Consider the following 20,493-nt stretch of genomic DNA (forward strand, 5'->3'; position numbering starts at 1 on the left):
TAGCCTATAGCCCAGGCCAATACAGCAGTAGGCCTATAACTTAGTCAACTAAGCAAAATACACAGGCCTAAAGCAGACAAATAAAAACAGTAGAAAATATCCTGATGAAAATGAAGGTTCTTTCAATCGCATTAATCTCTCTACTCCGCCTGTCTTGCCTCCCTTTCTGTCGGTTTTCTTGAGCTAGCCCTATGTGAAGTGCTACATTGTATCAACCAGCCTATTTTTGTTTCTCAGAGTTTCCCGCGCCAGTGAGCTCGGGACAGACAGCTGTTTTTTTTTTACGACGTTCCACTGAATATAAAGAGACTTCATTGACTTACTGTGTGAGTTGAAGAAAACATCCATGAGAAGCAAAGCATATTAGTTATGGACGTGGTGAGTTAATTAAGACAATCAGGAACCAAATCAAAACTCGTAAATTATGGTTATGAATAAACCCTTCAAACAGCATTTCCACTACGAGAATGAGAATGGTAACATTAAATGACTGTCATTAATACATGTATTAACATAAATTAGTGGAACCAAATTATGGAGATTAATGGTACATTTAGTAAGCCTACTGGTGACATATGTAATGGGGAATTGATCAAAAATAAACAATCAAGGGGCAAACAATTCACACAATGAATGCTCAAGAATTGGTGGGAGACAGCTGAGCCAATTCTGGAGAGCTGAGTGCATGCAATCTGGAGAGAGACAGGCCATATCCTCTTCTTCTTGTCTCAACATTTAAAATTAAATTCAAAGACACATTGTCTTCACACATTAGAGATGCTTTTCACTGACAGCAGCAACTCAATAATCAGCTAGCCATATTGCCACGCACACTGCCCAAATTGCATGCTTCCCAAATAGGCATAGACCTATGCACTTGTGATTTGAAACAATACATAGCAAAAAAAACCATTTGTATTTAAAAAAAAAACATCTCTCCAATTTTGATCTTGCCTCATCGTTGTAACTCTTGTAACTCCCCAAGAGGTGAAGGTCAAGTCATGCATTCTCTGAAACATAGCCCGGAAGCCAGCCGAACCAATCTGTCGGTGGAAACACTGTTCACGACTGAGGTCAGCCTGCATGTGCCCAGCCCACCACAAGGAGTCACTAAAGCGCAATGAGCCAAGTAAAGCCCACCCGGCCAAGCCCTCCCCTTACCCAGACGACGCTGGGCCAATTGTGCGCCTCCCTATGGGACTTCCGATCACGGTCGGTTGTGATACAGCCCGGGATTGAACCCTGGTCTGTAGTGACGCCTTTTGCACAGCTGTGGATGCCCCACAGCTTTATAAGAAGCTAATGATCCTCCATGGCTAAATCATGCTCTCTGGTGAAGTATTTTAATGATTTTATTTAGACAGGAGTAATTATATAATTTTGCCTGAAACCAGAGATCTGTGGGCCTACATAATGCCATTCCATTTTCTGCGTTCTGTCCATTATTATGAGCCATTCTCCCCTCAGCAGCCTCCACTGGTGTACATATATCTTATGCCCATAGAAATGCATTGGACTCAGTCTGGACAGATTTTACGAACAGCGCCCCTCTGTCTTACTATAATATATTATGTAGCCCATGTATCTGATGCTGTCTGGCCAGAAAAAGTATGACATGCCATACTGTTTTTGTCCAGACAGCATCAGATACATGGTACAAGATACAAATATTGAGACAGAGGGGCGCTGTTTCGCTCGCTCCGATGTTTTATCTGAGATTGACGCGTCTTTCTGTCGGCGCCCGTCTCTGTCAAATAAATTGTGGGCCAGGCCTCCTAATGCCCACCCATAACACCGGCCCTAAGGAGTGGGTTGGTTCTAAAATAGGTCAACAAGTTACGTCTCACTTAGCCTATTTTTTATGGACAAGGTGTCTTTAGATCAGTTCAGATGTATAAAATAACAGATGAGAGTCAATATGTTCCCTCTAGTCTCTATCTGTTAGTTGCTGAGTGAAACTTTTTATTTAACTAGGCAAGTCAGTTAAGAACAAATTTTTATTTTCAATGACAGCCTAGGAACAGTGGGTTAACTGCCTGTTCAGGGGCAGAACGACAGATTTGTACCTTGTTAGCTCAGGGATTTGAACTTTCAAACTTCCGGTTGCTGCTCCAACGCTCTAACCACTAGGCTACCCTGCCGCCCAAGGAGTGTGTTCTTGGCTTTCCACCATATCACACCCTGTGGGTTGTCTCTCACTTTATAATGGTTTTAATCAATAGTGATACTATATTTACGTTACACCAAGGTTGACCAACCCTCTTCCTAGAGATTTACGGTCCTGTAGGTTTTAAGTACAACTCTAATAAAGCATAGCCTTGTATGATCATGCTGATCTCACGAGATTACATACATGTCTTTGGCTACAATTTCAACTGTTTTACTGAGTTACAGTTCATATAAGGAAATCAGTAAATTGAAATAAATAAATTAGGCCCTAATCTCTGGATTTCACATGACTGGGCAGGGGGCGCAGCCAAGGGTGGGCCTGGGAGAGCATAGGCCCACCCACTGGGGAGCCAGGCCCACCCACTGGGGAACCAGGCCCAACAAATCAGAATGAGTTTTTCCCCACAAAAGGGCTTTATTGAAGACATAAATAACCCTCAGTTTCATCATTTGTCCAGGTGGCTGGTCTCAGATGATCCCGCAAGTGATGAAGCCGGATGTGAAGTCCTGGGCTGGCGTGGTTACACGTAACATGGTTACACGTGGCGTGGTTACACATGGGCTTAATGAAAAATTCTCTGAAATGACGTTGGAGGCGGCTTATGGTAGAGAAATTATCAATAAATTATCTGGCAACAACTCTGGTGGACATCCCTGCAGTCAGCATGCCAATTGCATGCTCCCTCAAAACTTGAGACTTCTATGGTATTGTGTTATGTAACAAAACTGCACATTTCATTAACCCCAGCACCAGCTTTTATTGTACCTTTGTAATGATCATGATATTTAATTAGCTTCTTGATATGCACACCTGTCAGGTGGATGGATTATCTTGGCAAAGGAGAAATGCTCACTTAACAGGGATGTAAACAAATGTGTGCACAAAATTTGAGAGAAATAAGCTTTTTGTGAGTATTTAAAATTACTGGGATATTTTATTTCAGCTCATGAAACCAACACTTCACATGTTGCATTTATATTTTTGTTCAGTGTATATATACGCTCACCAGATCAGGATGCAGGCGTGCGATAGAACAGCAAAATATACTGCAATTATTTTTTACCATGCTGCTCACCTCAGTTTAGTCAACAAAACAAAAACAATTACAAATGCACCTGGGGGCGACCAGTGGCGCTGTTTCACCTTTCGCCAATCTCAGCTTTAACTAGCTGTTTCGGGTATGTTGGATTAGGGTTTGACTGAACCTACAGGACAGTAGAACTCCAGGATAGGGTTTTGGCAGCCCTGCATACACTAAAGAAGTGTTTCCAATAGATATGACACTAGTGTTCCCTCATGTTCTTTAGTAGCACAGCACACCTCTTCCCTTTGTTATTTAAGCTGTCACAGCAACCCATTGGATTGGAGCGATGGACAGATTTAAGAGTATCAGCCCTATAGTCCATCCTGATAATCATTTCCTGTATCCTGAAGGCCCAACGCTGGATGATTTGTGCTGATTTCTCATATTCTGAAAATTGAGAAAGATTGGGCTCAAAGTGCTCTCTGTCATAATTGCTGACATCAGGTCCCTGTACACGAGAGAAGTTCAGTCTGCTTCTGGATTGTACTCAAGTACTTCAGATAACTGTGTTTGTGATCTAAGAATAAACCAGTCAGAAATGGTAGAGAGTATTAGACCTTAATTGACCCTTCGCTAAGCCCCACCCCCCTTGGTTACTGTTGCAACCTCAGACAACAACCTCAGACAACAACAGGAAGCCCAATTCCCCTTTCTAACCACTGGCAAAATCCCCTCACAATGATCTCAAACTGTGTTTTTAATACACAATGAAATTTAACACAGACTACCCCTGGTATGTTGTGGTGGACTGTCATTACAGTTGCTACACAGGAACCTGATAAAATGAAGGTTGTAGTGTGGCTAGCCACTGGATGGCTCTGAATGCACTGTCAGCACGCAGCCAAAGTTACTAACCACTTTTGGAGCTAAATAGTGCTCTTAAATCATATCCCGATGTCGACAGCAGATTAATGTTGTTTTCATAACATTCTAACATACATTTAGAAAAAACAAGTTATATTAACTGGCTAGCTAGCGTTAGCAAGGTTGGGTGGTCAATAAGACTGAGAACTAGCTAGCTAACTAGCTGAGCTAGCAAACAATGTAACAAAAGTATACTTTTGGATTCTAAAAATACTAAATCAACAGTCTCTGCATTTCAGAAATCACAGTAGCAACTACCCCTGTTGCACTGTTCAATTATTTAGTCATTTCAACAACTTGTTTTTGGATGAAAACTCTTTGATTTTGTAATGCCTCAGTGGCTTTGATGTGATTCAAACGTAAACTTGCCAGAGGTTTTGGACTTGATGACAGTTGCTATCCATTCAAGATCTGTGATTGGTTGCCCAAACTTCTGGGGCAAAGCGAATTGTCAATTGCCATTGTTTGAGCAGCCTTGCTTGATGAGTAGAAGCCTATGGATACTGTAACTGTCACAGAGCCTGAGCTGTCAACCGATGTAACACTTTTGGCTCCGTGGGTAAAGCACCAAAGCTCTGGTGAAGTCAATAATGTTTGATGTTGTTTAGAAAAGTGTTTCAGCTGAATTATGTGCTGTAATGAAGGGCTAGTCTAGAGGCGAAAGAAACGCACGCCTATTTAGGCGAGGTGCTGGCTAGCGGAGTAGAACAGTTCAAAAAATGAAAGGAGAGCCGCACACTCTAGTAATGAAGGAGAGACCTTGTTGCAGTACACTGCTCAACAGACAGGAAATATTAATCTGTGCAGATGGTTGGACTAATGACCCAGCCGCTTCAGAGGGGACTGCTATCGTCACCTCCAGCGTAGTTGGTGGCACCAGACCCAAACATAGCACTCGACAGTACCAAGCAGATGGTCGAGGAGGGACGCAGCAGACATGATCAGATTTTTTGTTAGCAGAAATTACCATCAAATTAAATATGGTGAAGGTAGTGTAAGGTTCCATGCCCAGAGTTACTAGGTGTTGGTGTCTTGGATATCAAGCAGAGTCATGGAGTTTTTTAAATACATGATTAGATTTAGATCTGAATACCTTATCACCAAAATCGATACATGGGTATACATTTGTATGGTTTGGGAAAGTCCTTTGCGACTGATGACAACATTGCACACAAGGGAGTCTTTCTTTTTTTGGACTGTCATTCTCAAAGCCTTTTGGGGGTAGTGTCCAACCTTACATAGCCTACACATCTGGTTAAGCTTTGTAGGCCTACTTATGACAGTTCAACCAAAAGTACTTTGACATTTTCAGTAACATACTGTACTTTTGTTTTTGTTTACGGTAACTTAAATGTAACCTGCTGCCAGTAAGTTCTGGCAGCAGGTTACAGACACCCTGGCTTGTTTTTGGATGAGGCAACAGTTAGCCCAGGGCAGGCTAGTCATCTACTGTGATGGACATAGACAGAGAGCAGAGATGATGCTGGTAGTACAAAGACAACACTACACTGCCCTATGCTGCAGGAGAACGATACGGACATGAAATCAGTCAGATGTCGTGGGGAGGAGCCTAGAAGGGTGTTACAAGAATCACCCATTGGCACGGGGCCTTGAGCATATTGGAGAATGCGGGTAAACAAAAACGCAATGATGCGCACGCACGGGCAAACACACATGCAAAAACACACAAACACGCGCATGCTCACACACACACACATACACAGTCTTGTTTCTGTTTACATGTATTATTTTTGCGTGGTTAGATGATCGAGTTTCTAGAAACTTAATGCACTACAGAACAGTCCAATACTAGATTTTGTGTGTAAGATACAAAATATGATAGTCTACTATGTCATTATGGCCTCCTTGCCTCACCAAAATAAAAATGAAAGACTTTGGCATCATAGATATTACTTCTTTACAATAATGCAAATGTTTCAGTCACACAAGCCTTACTGTACATCATTAAATTGGATTGGAGATTGACATTTTTAGAAGGAAAATATAGCATGCTCTATTTGAGTTGTGATCTAATCAATCACTATCTTGCCGGAGTTGTTGTCAGGTAGCTATGTAATCGTTCATATTACGAGTAATGTCTCCATGCTGTTGTCTTCTGACTGACAGCTGCTTCTTATAGACCTGTCTTTTCCTTTGCCATTTGACATGCACACGGTTTCATACAGGCTGAATTGAATGCAGCTTGTTGCCTCTGACTGTAAGCCTATAATTCCAGTCAGAGAAAGTCATATTCCAGAGGAAATGATGGTGTTTTTCATGTTGAATACTAGTGAGGCATTCATTTAATTCCATTGAGATTTCTGTTCCCCACAAACATTCTCATTGGACTGAAATCTATCTGCCTGGTCCAGGCAAAGCAGCCAATAACACCAGAGAGGATAAGCAGACTCTGAGGGAGGAATTAGCTTGCTGCTTTCCTCTGAACTGGAAAAATACAAAGTCATCGTCAACAGCTATGTTCCATACAAAATGTACAGGTAACTTCCCAAATAATGTAAACACTTGTGTAAATGAGGGATACAAAGTATATTGAAAGCAGTTGCTTCCCGTCACGGCTGCTCCTTCTCCCTCCTCTAAGGCACCCAGGCTGCTCGTTATGGCGCAAACCTGTCACCATCATTACGCGAATCTGCGCCTGATCAGACTCACCTGGACTCCATCACCTCCCTGATTACCTTCCCTATATATGTCAATCCCTTTGGTACCTTCCCCAGGCATTATTGTTTCTGTTTCCTGTCTGCGTTTCTTGTTTTGGTCATTAAATGATGCACTCCCTGAACTTGCTATCCAGCGCACTCGTTACACTTCCACACAGGTGTGGCTCCTGAGATAATTAAGCAGTTAACATCCCATCAGGCTTAGGGTCATGTATAAAAATGCTGGTCAGACCATTATTTTGGCTACCATGGCTATGCCCCCATAGGATAACAATGCCCACATCCACAGGGCACGAGTGGTCACTGAATGGTTTGATGAGCAAACGATGTAAACCATATGCCCTGGCTGTCTCAGTCACCAGATCTCAGTCCAACTGAACATTTATGGGAGATTCTGGAGCGGTGCCTGAGACAGCATTTGCTACAACCATCGACAAAACACCAAATGATGGAATTTCTCTGGAAGAATGGCGTTACATCCCTCCAATAGCCACTTGTAGAATCTATGCCAAGGTGCACTGAAGCTGTTCTGGCTCAACACCCTATTAAAACACGCTGTTGGTGTTTCCTTTAATTTGGCAGTTAACTGTACATCTTCAAAGGAAGTAAGCGGTGGAAGCTGTATGGTGGAATCACTAAATTCAACAAGTCTTGTTCACTTCAGTGTCATTGTCCCAATGTTCAATATTAACATTCCATAAGTGAAGTTTACTTTTGTACGGTTGTTAAAGTTCTCTATCTAACCATGTTGTTTGGTTTTGCTCTCATCTCTATGTAGCGGGATGCTGTCTCTGTGTGCCCCACGCTCAATCTCCCCTCCGCTGGTTTGAGTTGCTGCTCTCTGTCAGGGGCCCGCCTGCTGATTCCTCCCCGACACCACGTCACGTAGAGGGCGATGCGGCGGTTTGTCTACTGTAAGGTGGTGCTGACCACTTCGCTGGTCTGGGTGCTGGTGGATGTCTTCCTGTTGCTCTACTTCAGTGAATGTAACAAATGTGACGACAGGAAGGATCGCTCAATGCTGCCTGCTCTGAGAGGTGAGCCCTGAATTGAATAAACTGTATTAATACCACAGGGGGAAATTGGATTTGTCACCAGCAAGACACAACAACAACAATGCATACTTCAGACACACACAGACAGAGCACTGATGGCTGGTGAAACCAGCACAACTCATAACTTCTATAGAAGCCAATGGATTCAATAGAATATACTTTCCTCTGTAGATATGGGTTGGTGGCCCTGCGAAGCAGTCACCATGACAGATTTGGCAACTCCACATGGTAGTCCAATACAAATGAACACTATTCTTGTGTTATTACATTGTTATTACATTTGGGGAAAGTTTAGAGAACAAATACCACAGTAAACTTCAAAGAAAAGCAACGGATTTACTTGTTGAATCTCAGACTGAGTGCAGAATTAAGATACCTTTTTTCCCTTGAGAGTGAAAACCATGGTTAAGTCTCAAATCCCTAGTTCAGGACCGTTTCTAGCATTTTATTTAGCTAATTTCTTGCAGTTCTATACATTTTGCCATGGGATGGTTAGAAAATGTTGCAGTTTAATGCTGAATTCCTGCAGTTCTACACATTTTGACATGGGATGGAGTGGAATTTTTTCAGTTCTAAAGTAAATGTTCTGCCATTCTACACATTTTGCCATGACTTATGCCATGTTCCTATGATATTTGAGTGAGAGTAACTAACAAAATCATTGGGGGCCCCCTGGCTGTCAGGGCCCTTGGGCAGGTGCCTTGCATGTAATTCGGGCCATGATTATTACAAGGTTTAGATAGTAGGGTAGACTAACTTATAAAATGTTAGCTGACATGGACTAATTGAGTGACAGTCAATACCTGACATAACAAGAGGGAAACTGATGAAGCACTACCAAATTTTGAATTTGCTTCGTTGTGTATTCCACTATCCTCACTAACAGTAAGTTGAGGCCCTTACTTCCTGGTTGGGGGTCCCTAGTGGCAGCGGTGCCTTAAGTGTATATTTATGTCACTTGTGCCTAGAAACAGCACTGCCCTAGTTAATCAACCTTATCCACAGGAGTGTCCTTTCCTTCTTTGGCCCAGCATTTCCTTACATGCCCTTTCCAATAAGCAAGTTTACAAATGGCCCGCTAAGCTGCTTTCAAGGTTGGAATGGGGAGAGAAACTCCAAAAAGAAGCTAAAAATCTGTGTGGCCTTCTGGATTCCAGACTAATTTCCATCACAACAGTGCCTGACGTTACATACGATTTACTTATGCTCTTAGTTCAATTTAAATGGTGTTAGCCGATTTGATACATGTGCTCGGCATTGAGTTCTTTTCAGACTCTAAATATATCAGTGTAAGCTTTTGGGGGAATGGATGGCTTAGTCCTTTGCCAGTCTGTCACCCATTCTCTGATTTACTGTTGCTTTAAGAGTCTCCAATGAACATCGTCAAATTGATTTGGTTGGCTAATGGTTTTTGATCCTTGTATCACAATGTTATTTTTATTTAGCTTAGGCCTTTTTTGCCATTCTTAAAGGGATAGTTCACCAATATGTAATTTTATAATTTGATTGAATCCCTTTAACCCAGTACACTTATGACTAGTAGATTGAAATACTACAGTTTCTGTGTAGTATTATATATTTGATATTCCCTCGTTATGTTGAGATCACAACTTATTTATCTCATGATCACGACATAACAAAAGTTGCTTTGTCGTTATCACAAGATAATTATTTCATGATCATGACACAACAAAAGTTGTTCCCTTTCAGTCAGTCAACTTTAGTACAACATACAATGGGGAGTCGCACTCTTGCGACTTTGGTTGAAAGATCTACCATCATGCCTGACAAGGCCAATGAAATCCGCACCTCGCTGGAAGCCCCGCCTTCCACAGTTGATAAGCTCTGATTAATTCCTTCAATTATTCCGCTCTTCCTCTCAGCGTGAACAGGAGTGATTCTTCAACATTCATTCTTCAATTTGCTGTTGCAATGAGTAAGATGTCTAAGAAAACGACCAAGACGACAATGGCTAAGCCGGGTTCGAGATCATGCCCCCAGTCATCGGTTGTCGTGGCATTTACCACGGACTCCAAGTCAAAGTTAAATGAACAGATGCGGTGACTGCCTGGGCGTGGGGTATGCGGTGGCTGCCTGGGCGTGGGGTATGCGGTGGCTGCCTGGGCGTGGGGTATGCGGTGGCTGCCTGGGCGTGGGGTATGCGGTGGCTGCCTGGGCGTGGGGTATGCGGTGGCTGTCTGGGCGTGGGGTATGCGGTGGCTGCCTGGGCGTGGGGTATGCGGTGGCTGCCTGGGCGTGGGGTATGCGGTGGCTGCCTGGGCGTGGGGTATGCGGTGGCTGCCTGGGCGTGGGGTATGCGGTGGCTGCCTGGGCGTGGGGTATGCGGTGGCTGCCTGGGCGTGGGGTATGCGGTGGCTGTCTGGGCGTGGGGTATGCGGTGGCTGCCTGGGCGTGGGGTATGCGGTGGCTGTCTGGGCGTGGGGTATGCGGTGGCTGTCTGGACGTGGGGTATGCGGTGGCTGTCTGGGCGTGGGGTATGCGGTGGCTGTCTGGGCGTGGGGTATGCGGTGGCTGTCTGGGCGTGGGGTATGCGGTGGCTGTCTGGGCGTGGGGTATGTGGTGGCTGCCTGGGCGTGGGGTATGCGGTGGCTGCCTGGGTGTGGGGTATGCGGTGGCTGCCTGGGCGTGGGGTATGCGGTGGCTGCCTGGGCGTGTGTTGTATGCGTTGGCTGCCTGGGCGTGTGGTATGCGGTGGCTGCCTGGGCGTGGGGTATGCGGTGGCTGCCTGGGCGTGGGGTATGCGGTGGCTGCCTGGGCGTGTGTTGTATGCGTTGGCTGCCTGGGCGTGTGGTATGCGGTGGCTGCCAGGGCGTGGGGTATGCGGTGGCTGTCTGGGCGTGGGGTATGTGGTGGCTGCCTGGCTCCTGTGCACTCTGTCGCCAGTTACGGGAGGCTACTCGAGGTGCACACTTCGATGAAAAAGCAGCCCCCCGAGCACTTGGCTGGAGTAACCCCCAGAGCGAGGGTCCTTGGCACGGGTCTGAATGACCAGTGCTCCCCTCCGCAAAAACAGTACTGTGACAACAGTGCCTCCACGTTTGTTAAACGGGGTACTACATCAGCCATTGCCAGAGCCCCCTGTGCCCGTAAAGGAGGGGGGCTTCATGCAGGCTATACAGTTACCCTCGTTCCAGTGCTCACAGGGTTCAAGGAGTATATCAATCTCCCCAGGGTGAGCGTAACAAGGGGGTGCACCTCCCGCATTAGTGGCTCATTACTGGGATTCATTGCTGATTCCTGCCTTTACCTCACTAGTCCCTATGTGATACAGGGATTATGGACGATTAGTTGTTGGAAGCGGAGTCGAGGGAACGAGCAGGGTTAGACATCATCACGCTATTATCCTACATGTAGTCTCTCTGGTTCATATGAGCACCCAAATGAGCTGTCTGTCTCCAGCTCAACACTTTTCATTCCTATGAATAAGATACAATTTCAAAGAGATGGGGTCCATTTTTCAGAGCTGTCTGTCCCATTCCCAGCTAGGTTACAAGGTGCTTTATCGCCAGTACCTATGTACAGGTCGGCAGGGTAACCCCCATGTTAAAAATAAATTCCCTGGGTCGCTGTGGGCGTTCCAATTCATCCCAAAGGTGTTCGATGGGGTTGAGGTCAAGGCTCTGTGCAGGCCAGTCAAGTTCTTTCACACCAATCTTGACAAACCATTTCTGTATGGACCTCACTTTGTGCATGGGGGCATTGTCATGCTGAAACAGGAAAGGGCCTTCCCCAAACGGTTACCACAAAGTTGGAAGCACAGAATCATCTAGAATGTCATTGTACTTTACTGGAACGAAGGGGCCTTGCCTTAACCATGAAAAACAGCCCCACTCCAGTATTCCTCCTCCACCAAACTTTACAGTTGGCATTATGCATTTGGGCAGGTAGCGTTTCCCTGGCATCCGCCAAACCCAGATTCGTCAGTCGGACTGCCAGATGGTGAAGCATAATTCATCACTCCAGAGCACGCGTATCCACTGCTCCAGAGTCCAATGGCGACGAGCTTTACACCACTCCAGCCGACGCATCGCATTGCCCATGGTGATCTTAGGCTTGTGTGCGGCTGCTCGGCCATGGAAACCCATTTCATGAAGCTCCCGATGAACAGTTATTGTGCTGATCCAGAGGCAGTTTGGAACTCAGTAGTGAGTGTTGCAACCGAGGACACTTGGCGGTCCCGTTCTGTGAGCTTGTGTGGCCTACCACTTTGCGGATGAGCTGTTCTTGCTCCTAGATGCTTCCACTTCACAATAACAGCACTTACAGTTGACCAGGGCAGCTCTAGCATGGTAGACATTTTTCAAACTGACTTGTTGGAAAGTTGGCATCCTATGACGGTGCCACATTGAAAGTGACAGCTTTTTAGTAAGGCCATTTTACTGCCAATTTTTGTCTATGGTGATTGTATGGCTGTGTGCTCGATTTTATTCACCTGTCAGCAACGGGTGTGGCTGAAATAGCCAAATCCACTAATTTGAAGCTGTGTCCGCATATGTATGTATAGTGTATCTGCCGTCTCAAGAAGCAGGCAATCTGAGTGGTCCCTATGTCAAAGTCTCGTTGTTGTTGATCAAACCTACTACTGTTGTGTCGTCTGCAAACTTGATGATTGAGTTGGAGGTGTGCATGGCCACGAAGTCATGGGTGAACAGGGAGTACAGGAGAGGGCTGAGCACGCACCCTTATGGGGCCGCAGTGTTGAGAATCAGCAAAGTTGAGAGGTTGTTTCCTACCATCACCATCTGGGGGCGGCCCATCAGGAAGTCCAGGACCCAATCGCACAGGGTGGGGTTGAGACCCAGGGCCTCAAGCTTAATGATGAGTTTGGAGATTGCATCGTCTGCATCGTCTGTGGACCTATTGGGGCGATATGCAAATTGCAGTGGGTCTAGGGTGACACGTAAGGTGGTGATATGATCCTTGATTAGTCTCTCAAAGCACTTCATGATGACAGAAGTGAGTGCTACGGGGCGATAGTCATTCGCTCCAGTTACCTTTGCCTTCTTGGGTACAGGAACAATGGTGGCCATCTTGAAGCATGTGGGGACAACAGACTGGGATAGAGAGAGATTGAATATGTCTGTAAACACAGCAGCCAGCTGGTCTGCGCATGCTCTAAGGACGTGGCTAGGATGCTGTCTGGGCTGGCAGCCTTGCGAGGGTTAACACGTTTATATGTCTTACTCACGTTGGCGCCACTGAGAAGGGAGTCCTTGGTAGCGGGCCGCGTCGGTGGCACTGTATTATCCTCAAAGCAGGCAAAGAAGATGTTTAGTTTGTCTGGAAGCAAGATTTCAATGTCCGTGATGTGGCTGGTTTTCTTTTTGTAGTCTGTGATTGCCTGTAGACCCTGCCACATACGTCTCATGTCTGAGCCATTGAATTGCGACTCCACTTTGTCCCTATACTGACATTTCACTTGTTTGATAATAACTACACTGTTTGTATTCGCAGTCATCTTTCCATGGTTAAATGTGTTGGTTTGCACTTTCTGTTTTGCACGAATGCCACCATCTATCCACAGTTTCTGATTATTTATTTAACCTTTATTTAACTAGGCAAGTCAGTTAAGAACAAATTCTTATTTACAATGACGGCCTACCCCGGTCAAACCCGGACAACAAAGAGCCAATTGTGCGCCACCCTATGGGACTCCCAATCACAGCCGGATGTGATGCAGCCTGTATTCGAACCAGGGACTGCAGTGACGCCTCTTGCACTGAGATGCAGTGTCTTAGACTGCCGCTCCACTCGGGAACCCTAGGGTAGGTTTTAATAGTCACAGTGTGAACAACATCTCCTATGCACTTCCTTATAAACTCACTCACTGAATCAGCGTATAAATCTATATTATTCTCTGAGGTTACCCGGAACATGTCCCAGTCCGCGTGATCAAAACAATCTTGAAGCATGGATTCCGATTGGTCAGACCAGCGTTGAACGGTCCTTGTCATGGGCACATCCTGTTTGAGTTTCTGCCTATAGGAGGGGAGAAGCAAAATGGAGTCCTGGTCAGATTTGCCGAACGTAGGGTGAGGGAGGGCCTTGTATGCATCTCGGAAGTTAGAGTAGCAATGATCCAGTGTTTTGTCAGCCCGAGTACTACAATCGATATGCTGATAGAATTTAGGTAGCCTTGTTCTCAAATTTGCTTTGTTAAAATCCCCAGCTACAATAAATGCAGCCCCGGATATATGGTTTCCAGTTTGCATAGAGAAGTGGAGTTCCTTGAGGGCGGTGGGTCGTGTCGGCTTGGGGAGGATATACAGTGCCTTGCGAAAGTATTCGGCCCCCTTGAACTTTGCGACCTTTTGCCACATTTCAGGCTTCAAACATAAAGATATAAAACTGTATTTTTTTGTGAAGAATCAACAACAAGTGGGACACAATCATGAAGTGGAACGACATTTATTGGATATTTCAAACTTTTTTAACAAATCAAAAACTGAAAAATTGGGAGTGCAAAATTATTCAGCCCCCTTAAGTTAATACTTTGTAGCGCCACCTTTTGCTGCGATTACAGCTGTAAGTTGCTTGGGGTATGTCTCTATCAGTTTTGCACATCGAGAGACTGACATTTTTTCCCATTCCTCCTTGCAAAACAGCTCGAGCTCAGTGAGGTTGGATGGAGAGCATTTGTGAACAGCAGTTTTCAGTTCTTTCCACAGATTCTCGATTGGATTCAGGTCTGGACTTTGACTTGGCCATTCTAACACCTGGATATGTTTATTTTTGAACCATTCCATTGTAGATTTTGCTTTATGTTTTGGATCATTGTCTTGTTGGAAGACAAATCTCCGTCCCAGTCTCAGGTCTTTTGCAGACTCCATCAGGTTTTCTTCCAGAATTGTCCTGTATTTGGCTCCATCCATCTTCCCATCAATTTTAACCATCTTCCCTGTCCCTGCTGAAGAAAAGCAGGCCCAAACCATGATGCTGCCACCACCATGTTTGACAGTGGTGATGATGTGTTCAGGGTGATGAGCTGTGTTGCTTTTACACCAAACATAACGTTTTGCATTGTTGCCAAAAAGTTCAATTTTGGTTTCATCTGACCAGAGCACCTTCTTCCACATGTTTGGTGTGTCTCCCAGGTGGCTTGTGGCAAACTATAAACAACACTTTTTATGGATATCTTTAAGAAATGGCTTTCTTCTTGCTACTCTTCCATAAAGGCCAGATTTGTGCAATATACGACTGATTGTTGTCCTATGGACAGTCTCCCACCTCAGCTGTAGATCTCTGCAGTTCATCCAGAGTGATCATGGGCCTCTTGGCTGCATCTCTGATCAGTCTTCTCCTTGTATGAGCTGAAAGTTTAGAGGGACGGCCAGGTCTTGGTAGATTTGCAGTGGTCTGATACTCCTTCCATTTCAATATTATCGCTTGCACAGTGCTCCTTGGGATGTTTAAAGCTTGGGAAATCTTTTTGTATCCAAATCCGGCTTTAAACTTCTTCACAACAGTATCTCGGACCTGCTTGGTGTGTTCCTTGTTCTTCATGATGCTCTCTGCGCTTTTAACGGACCTCTGAGACTATCACAGTGCAGGTGCATTTATACTGAGACTTGATTACACACAGGTGGATTGTATTTATCATCACTAGTCATTCAGGTCAACATTGGATCATTCAGAGATCCTCACTGAACTTCTGGAGAGAGTTTGCTGCACTGAAAGTAAAGGGGCTGAATAATTTTGCACGCCCAAATTTTCAGTTTTTGATTTGTTAAAAAAGTTTGAAATATCCAATAAATGTCGTTCCACTTCATGATTGTGTCCCATTTGTTGTTGATTCTTCACAAAAAAATACAGTTTTATATCTTTATGTTTGAAGCGTGAAATGTGGCAAAAGGTCGCAAAGTTCAAGGGGGCCGAATACTTTCGCAAGGCACTGTACACCACAGTGAGAATAACCGACGAGAATTCTCGTGGGAGATAATAAGGACGGCATTTGATTGTGAGGTATTCCAGGTCCAGTGAACAGGACTTGAGTTCCTGTATGTTGTTACAATTACACCATGAGTCATTAATCATGAAAAAATACACCCCCACCCTTCTTCCCTGAGAGATGTTTATTCCCGTTGGTGTGACGCACAAAGAATCTCAGTGGCTGTACCAACTGCGACAGCATGTTCCCAGAGAGCCATGCTTCCGTGAAACAGAGTATGTTACAATCCCGGATGTCTGTCTGTAAAGCCACCCTCGCTCTAATTTCGTCTACCTTGTTATCTAGAGACTGGACATTACGAGTAAAATACTCGGAAGTGGTGGGTGGTGTGCGCACCTCTGAAGTCTGACCAGAAGGCCACTCCGTCTACCTCTCCTGTGGCGACATTGTTTTGGTTCAGCCTCTGGAAACAGTTCAAATGCCTTGGGTGGTTCAAACAAAGGATCCACTTCGGGAAAGTCGTATTCCTGGTCATAGTGCTGGTAAGTTGATGTCTCTCTGATATCCAATAGTTCTTCCTAGCTGTATGTAATATTACTTAAGATTTTCTGGGCTAACAATGTAAAAGTTAATATATAAAAAAACTAAATACTGCATAGTTTCCTAAGGACTAGAAGCGAGGCGACCCTCTCTGTCGGTGCCATCTTGCTCCAGACTTCATAAGAAACAAGAAAAAGAGCTGTCTGACTCCATCTCAGTGCATTCTGTTTCTGGGTCTCGAGCTAGACTCAACTCAACTCACTCGCATAGCACGTTTTTCTATCCCCACGGAGCGTGTTTGGGTTCCGGCTCTGCTTAGACAAATTTTGTCTGGGTCACAAAGTGCGTTTTTGCCAGTGCCTATGCCTACTGGGGATGATGATAGTTGTTCCTGTGGGGCTATTGTTGATATGACCTTTCCAGCGCTGAGTGGTAGCCGCTTACCTGAACGCATCTCACAGCCTAAGCCGGTTGCTTCGAGTGTCCCTGTTAAGGCTACGGGCCATGGCCCAGTGTTGGGACCCTCTGCTATTGTTAGGGGGCACCCATGGAATGAGTTGTATCCCGCAAAGTGATCACGACAGCCACATCCCCCCATGGGTGGGGTGCGCTGCACGAAGGCACCTCGATTCGAGGGTATGAACACTGGTGCGGCGCTCACTGAATGTCAATTACCAGGAGTATCTGACGCTCAGGCGCTTCCCCCTGTTTTTGTTGGGCCGGCTTGTGCTGTTAATGTTAGTGAAATGTAGGAATTAATAAATTGGGTACATTTCTTTAAATTGACAATTCTGTGAACTGTCTTGTGCATGTTTTAAATGAACACCTGTTAGCAAAGGTGTCAGTTAGGCCAGCAGCATACCACCCTGCATCCCACTGCTGGCTTGCTTCTGAAGCTAAACTGGTCCTGGTTGGTCTCGGGATGGGAGACCAGATGCTGCTGGAAGTAGTGTTGGAGGATCAGTAGGAGGCACTCTTTCCTCCAGGACATTTCCCTGTGTAGGGTGCTGTCTTTTGGATGGGATGTTAAATGGGTGTCCTGACTCTCTGTGGTCACTAAAGAGCCCATGGCACTTATTGTAAGAGTAGGGGTGTTAACCCTGGTGTCCTGGCTAAATTCCCAATCTGGCCTCATACCATTACGGTCACCTAATCATCCCCAGTTTACAATGGGCTCATTCATCTCCTCTCCCCTTTAATTATTCCCCAGGTCGTTGCTGTAAGTGAGAATGTGTTCTCAGTCGACTTACCTGGTAAAATAAGGGTAAATGAAATAAAACATGGCTTGCAGGGATTAGTAGCCTTGCATTATGTCTACTTTGATGCTAATTAGCATTTTCGGATCAGAGTAAATAGAGCCGAATATATTGATAAAAGTCACCTTTTCCGAGAGAGATTTACATCGTCACGCCAGATTAAGCCTACACGAACCACAGACCTTATTTGAAGTGTTTCTAAAATCTGCTATGTGAAAAATAAATGGTGGGAAAAGGAACCATTTCCCTGTTTGATCGCTAGGTTTGCCTTGCCTGGTTCACCAACTACTTTGCAGACAGAGTTCAGTGTGTCAAATCGGAGGGCATGTTGTCCGGTCCTCTGGCAGGCTCTATGGGGGTGCCACAGGGTTCAATTCTCGGGCCGACTCTTTTCTCTTCATATATCAATGATGTTGCTCTTGCTGCGGGCGATTCCCTGATCCACCTCTACGCAGACGACACCATTCTGTATACTTCTGGCCCTTCCTTGAACACTGTGCTATCTAACCTCCAAACGAGCTTCAATGCTATACAACACTCCTTCCATGGTCTCCAACTGCTCTTCAACGCTAGTAAAACCAAATGCATGCTTTTCAACCGTTCGCTGCCTGCACCCGCACGCCCGACTAGCATCACCACCCTGGATGGTTCCGACCTAGAATATGTGGACATCTATAAGTTCCTAGGTGTCTGGCTAGACTGTAAACTCTCCTTCCAGACTCATATCAAACATCTCCAAACTAAAATCAAATCTAGAGTCGGCTTTCTATTTCGCAACAAAGCCTCCTTCACTCACGCCGCCAAACTTACCCTAGTAAAACTGATTATCCTACCGATCCTCGACTTCGGCGATGTCATCTACAAAATAGCTTCCAATACTCTACTCAGCAAACTGGATGCAGTTTATCACAGTGCCATCCGTTTTGTTACTAAAGCACCTTATACCACCCACTGCGACCTGTATGCTCGAGTCGGCTGGCCCTCGCTACATATTCGTTGACAGACCCACTGGCTCCAGGTCATCTACAAGTCCATGCTAGGTAAAGCTCCGCCTTATCTCAGTTCACTAGTCACGATGGCAACACCCACCCGTAGTACGCGCTCCAGCAGGTGTATCTCACTGATCATCCTCAAAGCCAACACCTCATTTGGCCGCCTTTCCTTCCAGTTCTCTGCTGCCTGTGACTGGAACAAATTGCAAAAATAGTTGAAGTTGGAGACTTATCTCCCTCACCAACTTTAACCTCTTGCACTTAGCCATCCCGGATCCGGGATCGTGAATACAGCCTCAAGCTCATTACCATAACGCAACATTAACTATTCATGAAAATCGCAAATGAAATGAAATAAATATGCTAGCTCTCAAGCTTAGCCTTTTGTTAACAACATTGTCATCTCAGATTTTCAAAATATGCTTCTCAACCATAGGAAAACAAGCATTTGTGTAACAGTATTCATAGCTATTCATAGCTAGCGTAGCATTTAGCATTAGCAATTCAGCAGGAAACATTTCCACAAAAACCAGAAAAGCATTCAAATAAAATCATTTACCTTTGAAGAACTTCAGATGTTTTCAATGAGGAGACTCTGTTAGATAGCAAATGTTCAGTTTTTCCAAAAATAATATTTGTTTAGGAGAAATCGCTCCGTTTGGTGCGTCACGTTTGGCTACCAAAAAAAAAACGAAAATTCAGTCATCTAAACGTCGAACTTTTTTCCAAATTAACTCCATAATATCGACTGAAACATGGCAAACGTTGTTTAGAACCAATACTCAAGGTGTTTTTCACATATCTCTTCAATGATACATCGTTCGTCGAAGTGTGCTTTCCCTCTGAATCCCAGGAGAAAATGCCCACAACTGAAGATTACGCGCTGATTTACACAAAGGACACCAGGCGGACCCGTGGTAAATGTAGTCTCTTATGGCCAATCTTCCAATGATATGCCTACAAATACGTCACAATGCTGCAGACACCTTGGAGAAACGGCACGAAGCTTAAGCTCGTTCATGGCACATTCACAGCCATATAAGGAGACAATGAAAAACAGAGCCTCAGAAATTCTGCTGATTTCCTGTATAAGGTTTCATCTTGGTTTCGCCTGTAACATGAGTTCTGTGGCACCCACAGATAATATCTTTGCAGTTCTGGAAACCTTAGAGTGTTTTCTTTCCAAAACTGCCAATTATATGCATAGTCGAGCATCTTTTCATGACAAAATATTGCGCTTAAAACGGGCACGTTTTTTTATCCAATAATGACATACTGCCCCTAGAGGTTCAAGAGGTCTGAGCAGCTAACCGATCACTGCATACTGTTTTTATTTATTTACTTTTCTGCTCTTTTGCACACCAGTATCTACCTGCAACATGACCATCTGATCATTTATCACTCCAGTGTTAATCTGCTAAATTGTAATTATTAGCCTACCTCCTCATGCCTTTTGCACACAATGTACTGTATATAGATGTTTTTTTCTACTGTGCTATTGACTTGTTTATTGTTTACTCCATGTGTAACTCTGTGTTGTTGTCTGTTCACACTGCTATGCTTTATCTTGGCCAGGTCGCAGTTGTAAATGAGAACTTGTTCTCAACTAGCCTACCTGGTTAAATAAAGGTGAAATAAAAAAATAAAACAAATGAAAAGGTTTTATGGGTATTATGACACCTCCACTGTGGGGCTCTATTGCTGGGGACCAGTGCGCACATGCTTTCACTTTGGGTAAGCATGTCCCTGGTTGCCTCAACTCCGGTGCATATCTTTTATCCAGATGGGACCCTCTCTCTCTGGAGTGGAGGATCTCCCAGGTATGGGCCATTTTCGTCAGTGCCGACGTAGATATTTAGATATTTGATTGGTGGTTGAATGTTCGTGGGCAAGGAATAATTAACTACATCATCTCCACCCCTCAGCCAGTATTCTACAAGAGCTC

General features: G+C 44.8%; 1 protein-coding gene across 1 annotated transcript in view; it reads left to right on the forward strand.

Moving 5' to 3' along the window:
- LOC112225168 (polypeptide N-acetylgalactosaminyltransferase 13) overlaps window positions 1-20,493 on the forward strand; it is a 74,557-nt gene that overhangs the window by 1,523 nt on the left and 52,541 nt on the right. Inside the window, exon 2 of the mRNA XM_024388850.2 lies at window positions 7,575-7,833. Coding sequence (XP_024244618.1) covers window positions 7,692-7,833 — 142 coding nt within the window. The 5' untranslated portion in view covers window positions 7,575-7,691. The remainder of the gene's footprint in view (window positions 1-7,574; window positions 7,834-20,493) is intronic.

This window comes from Oncorhynchus tshawytscha, linkage group LG26 (genome assembly GCF_018296145.1).
Source record: "Oncorhynchus tshawytscha isolate Ot180627B linkage group LG26, Otsh_v2.0, whole genome shotgun sequence".
In the NCBI taxonomy this organism is placed as follows: domain Eukaryota; kingdom Metazoa; phylum Chordata; class Actinopteri; order Salmoniformes; family Salmonidae; genus Oncorhynchus; species Oncorhynchus tshawytscha.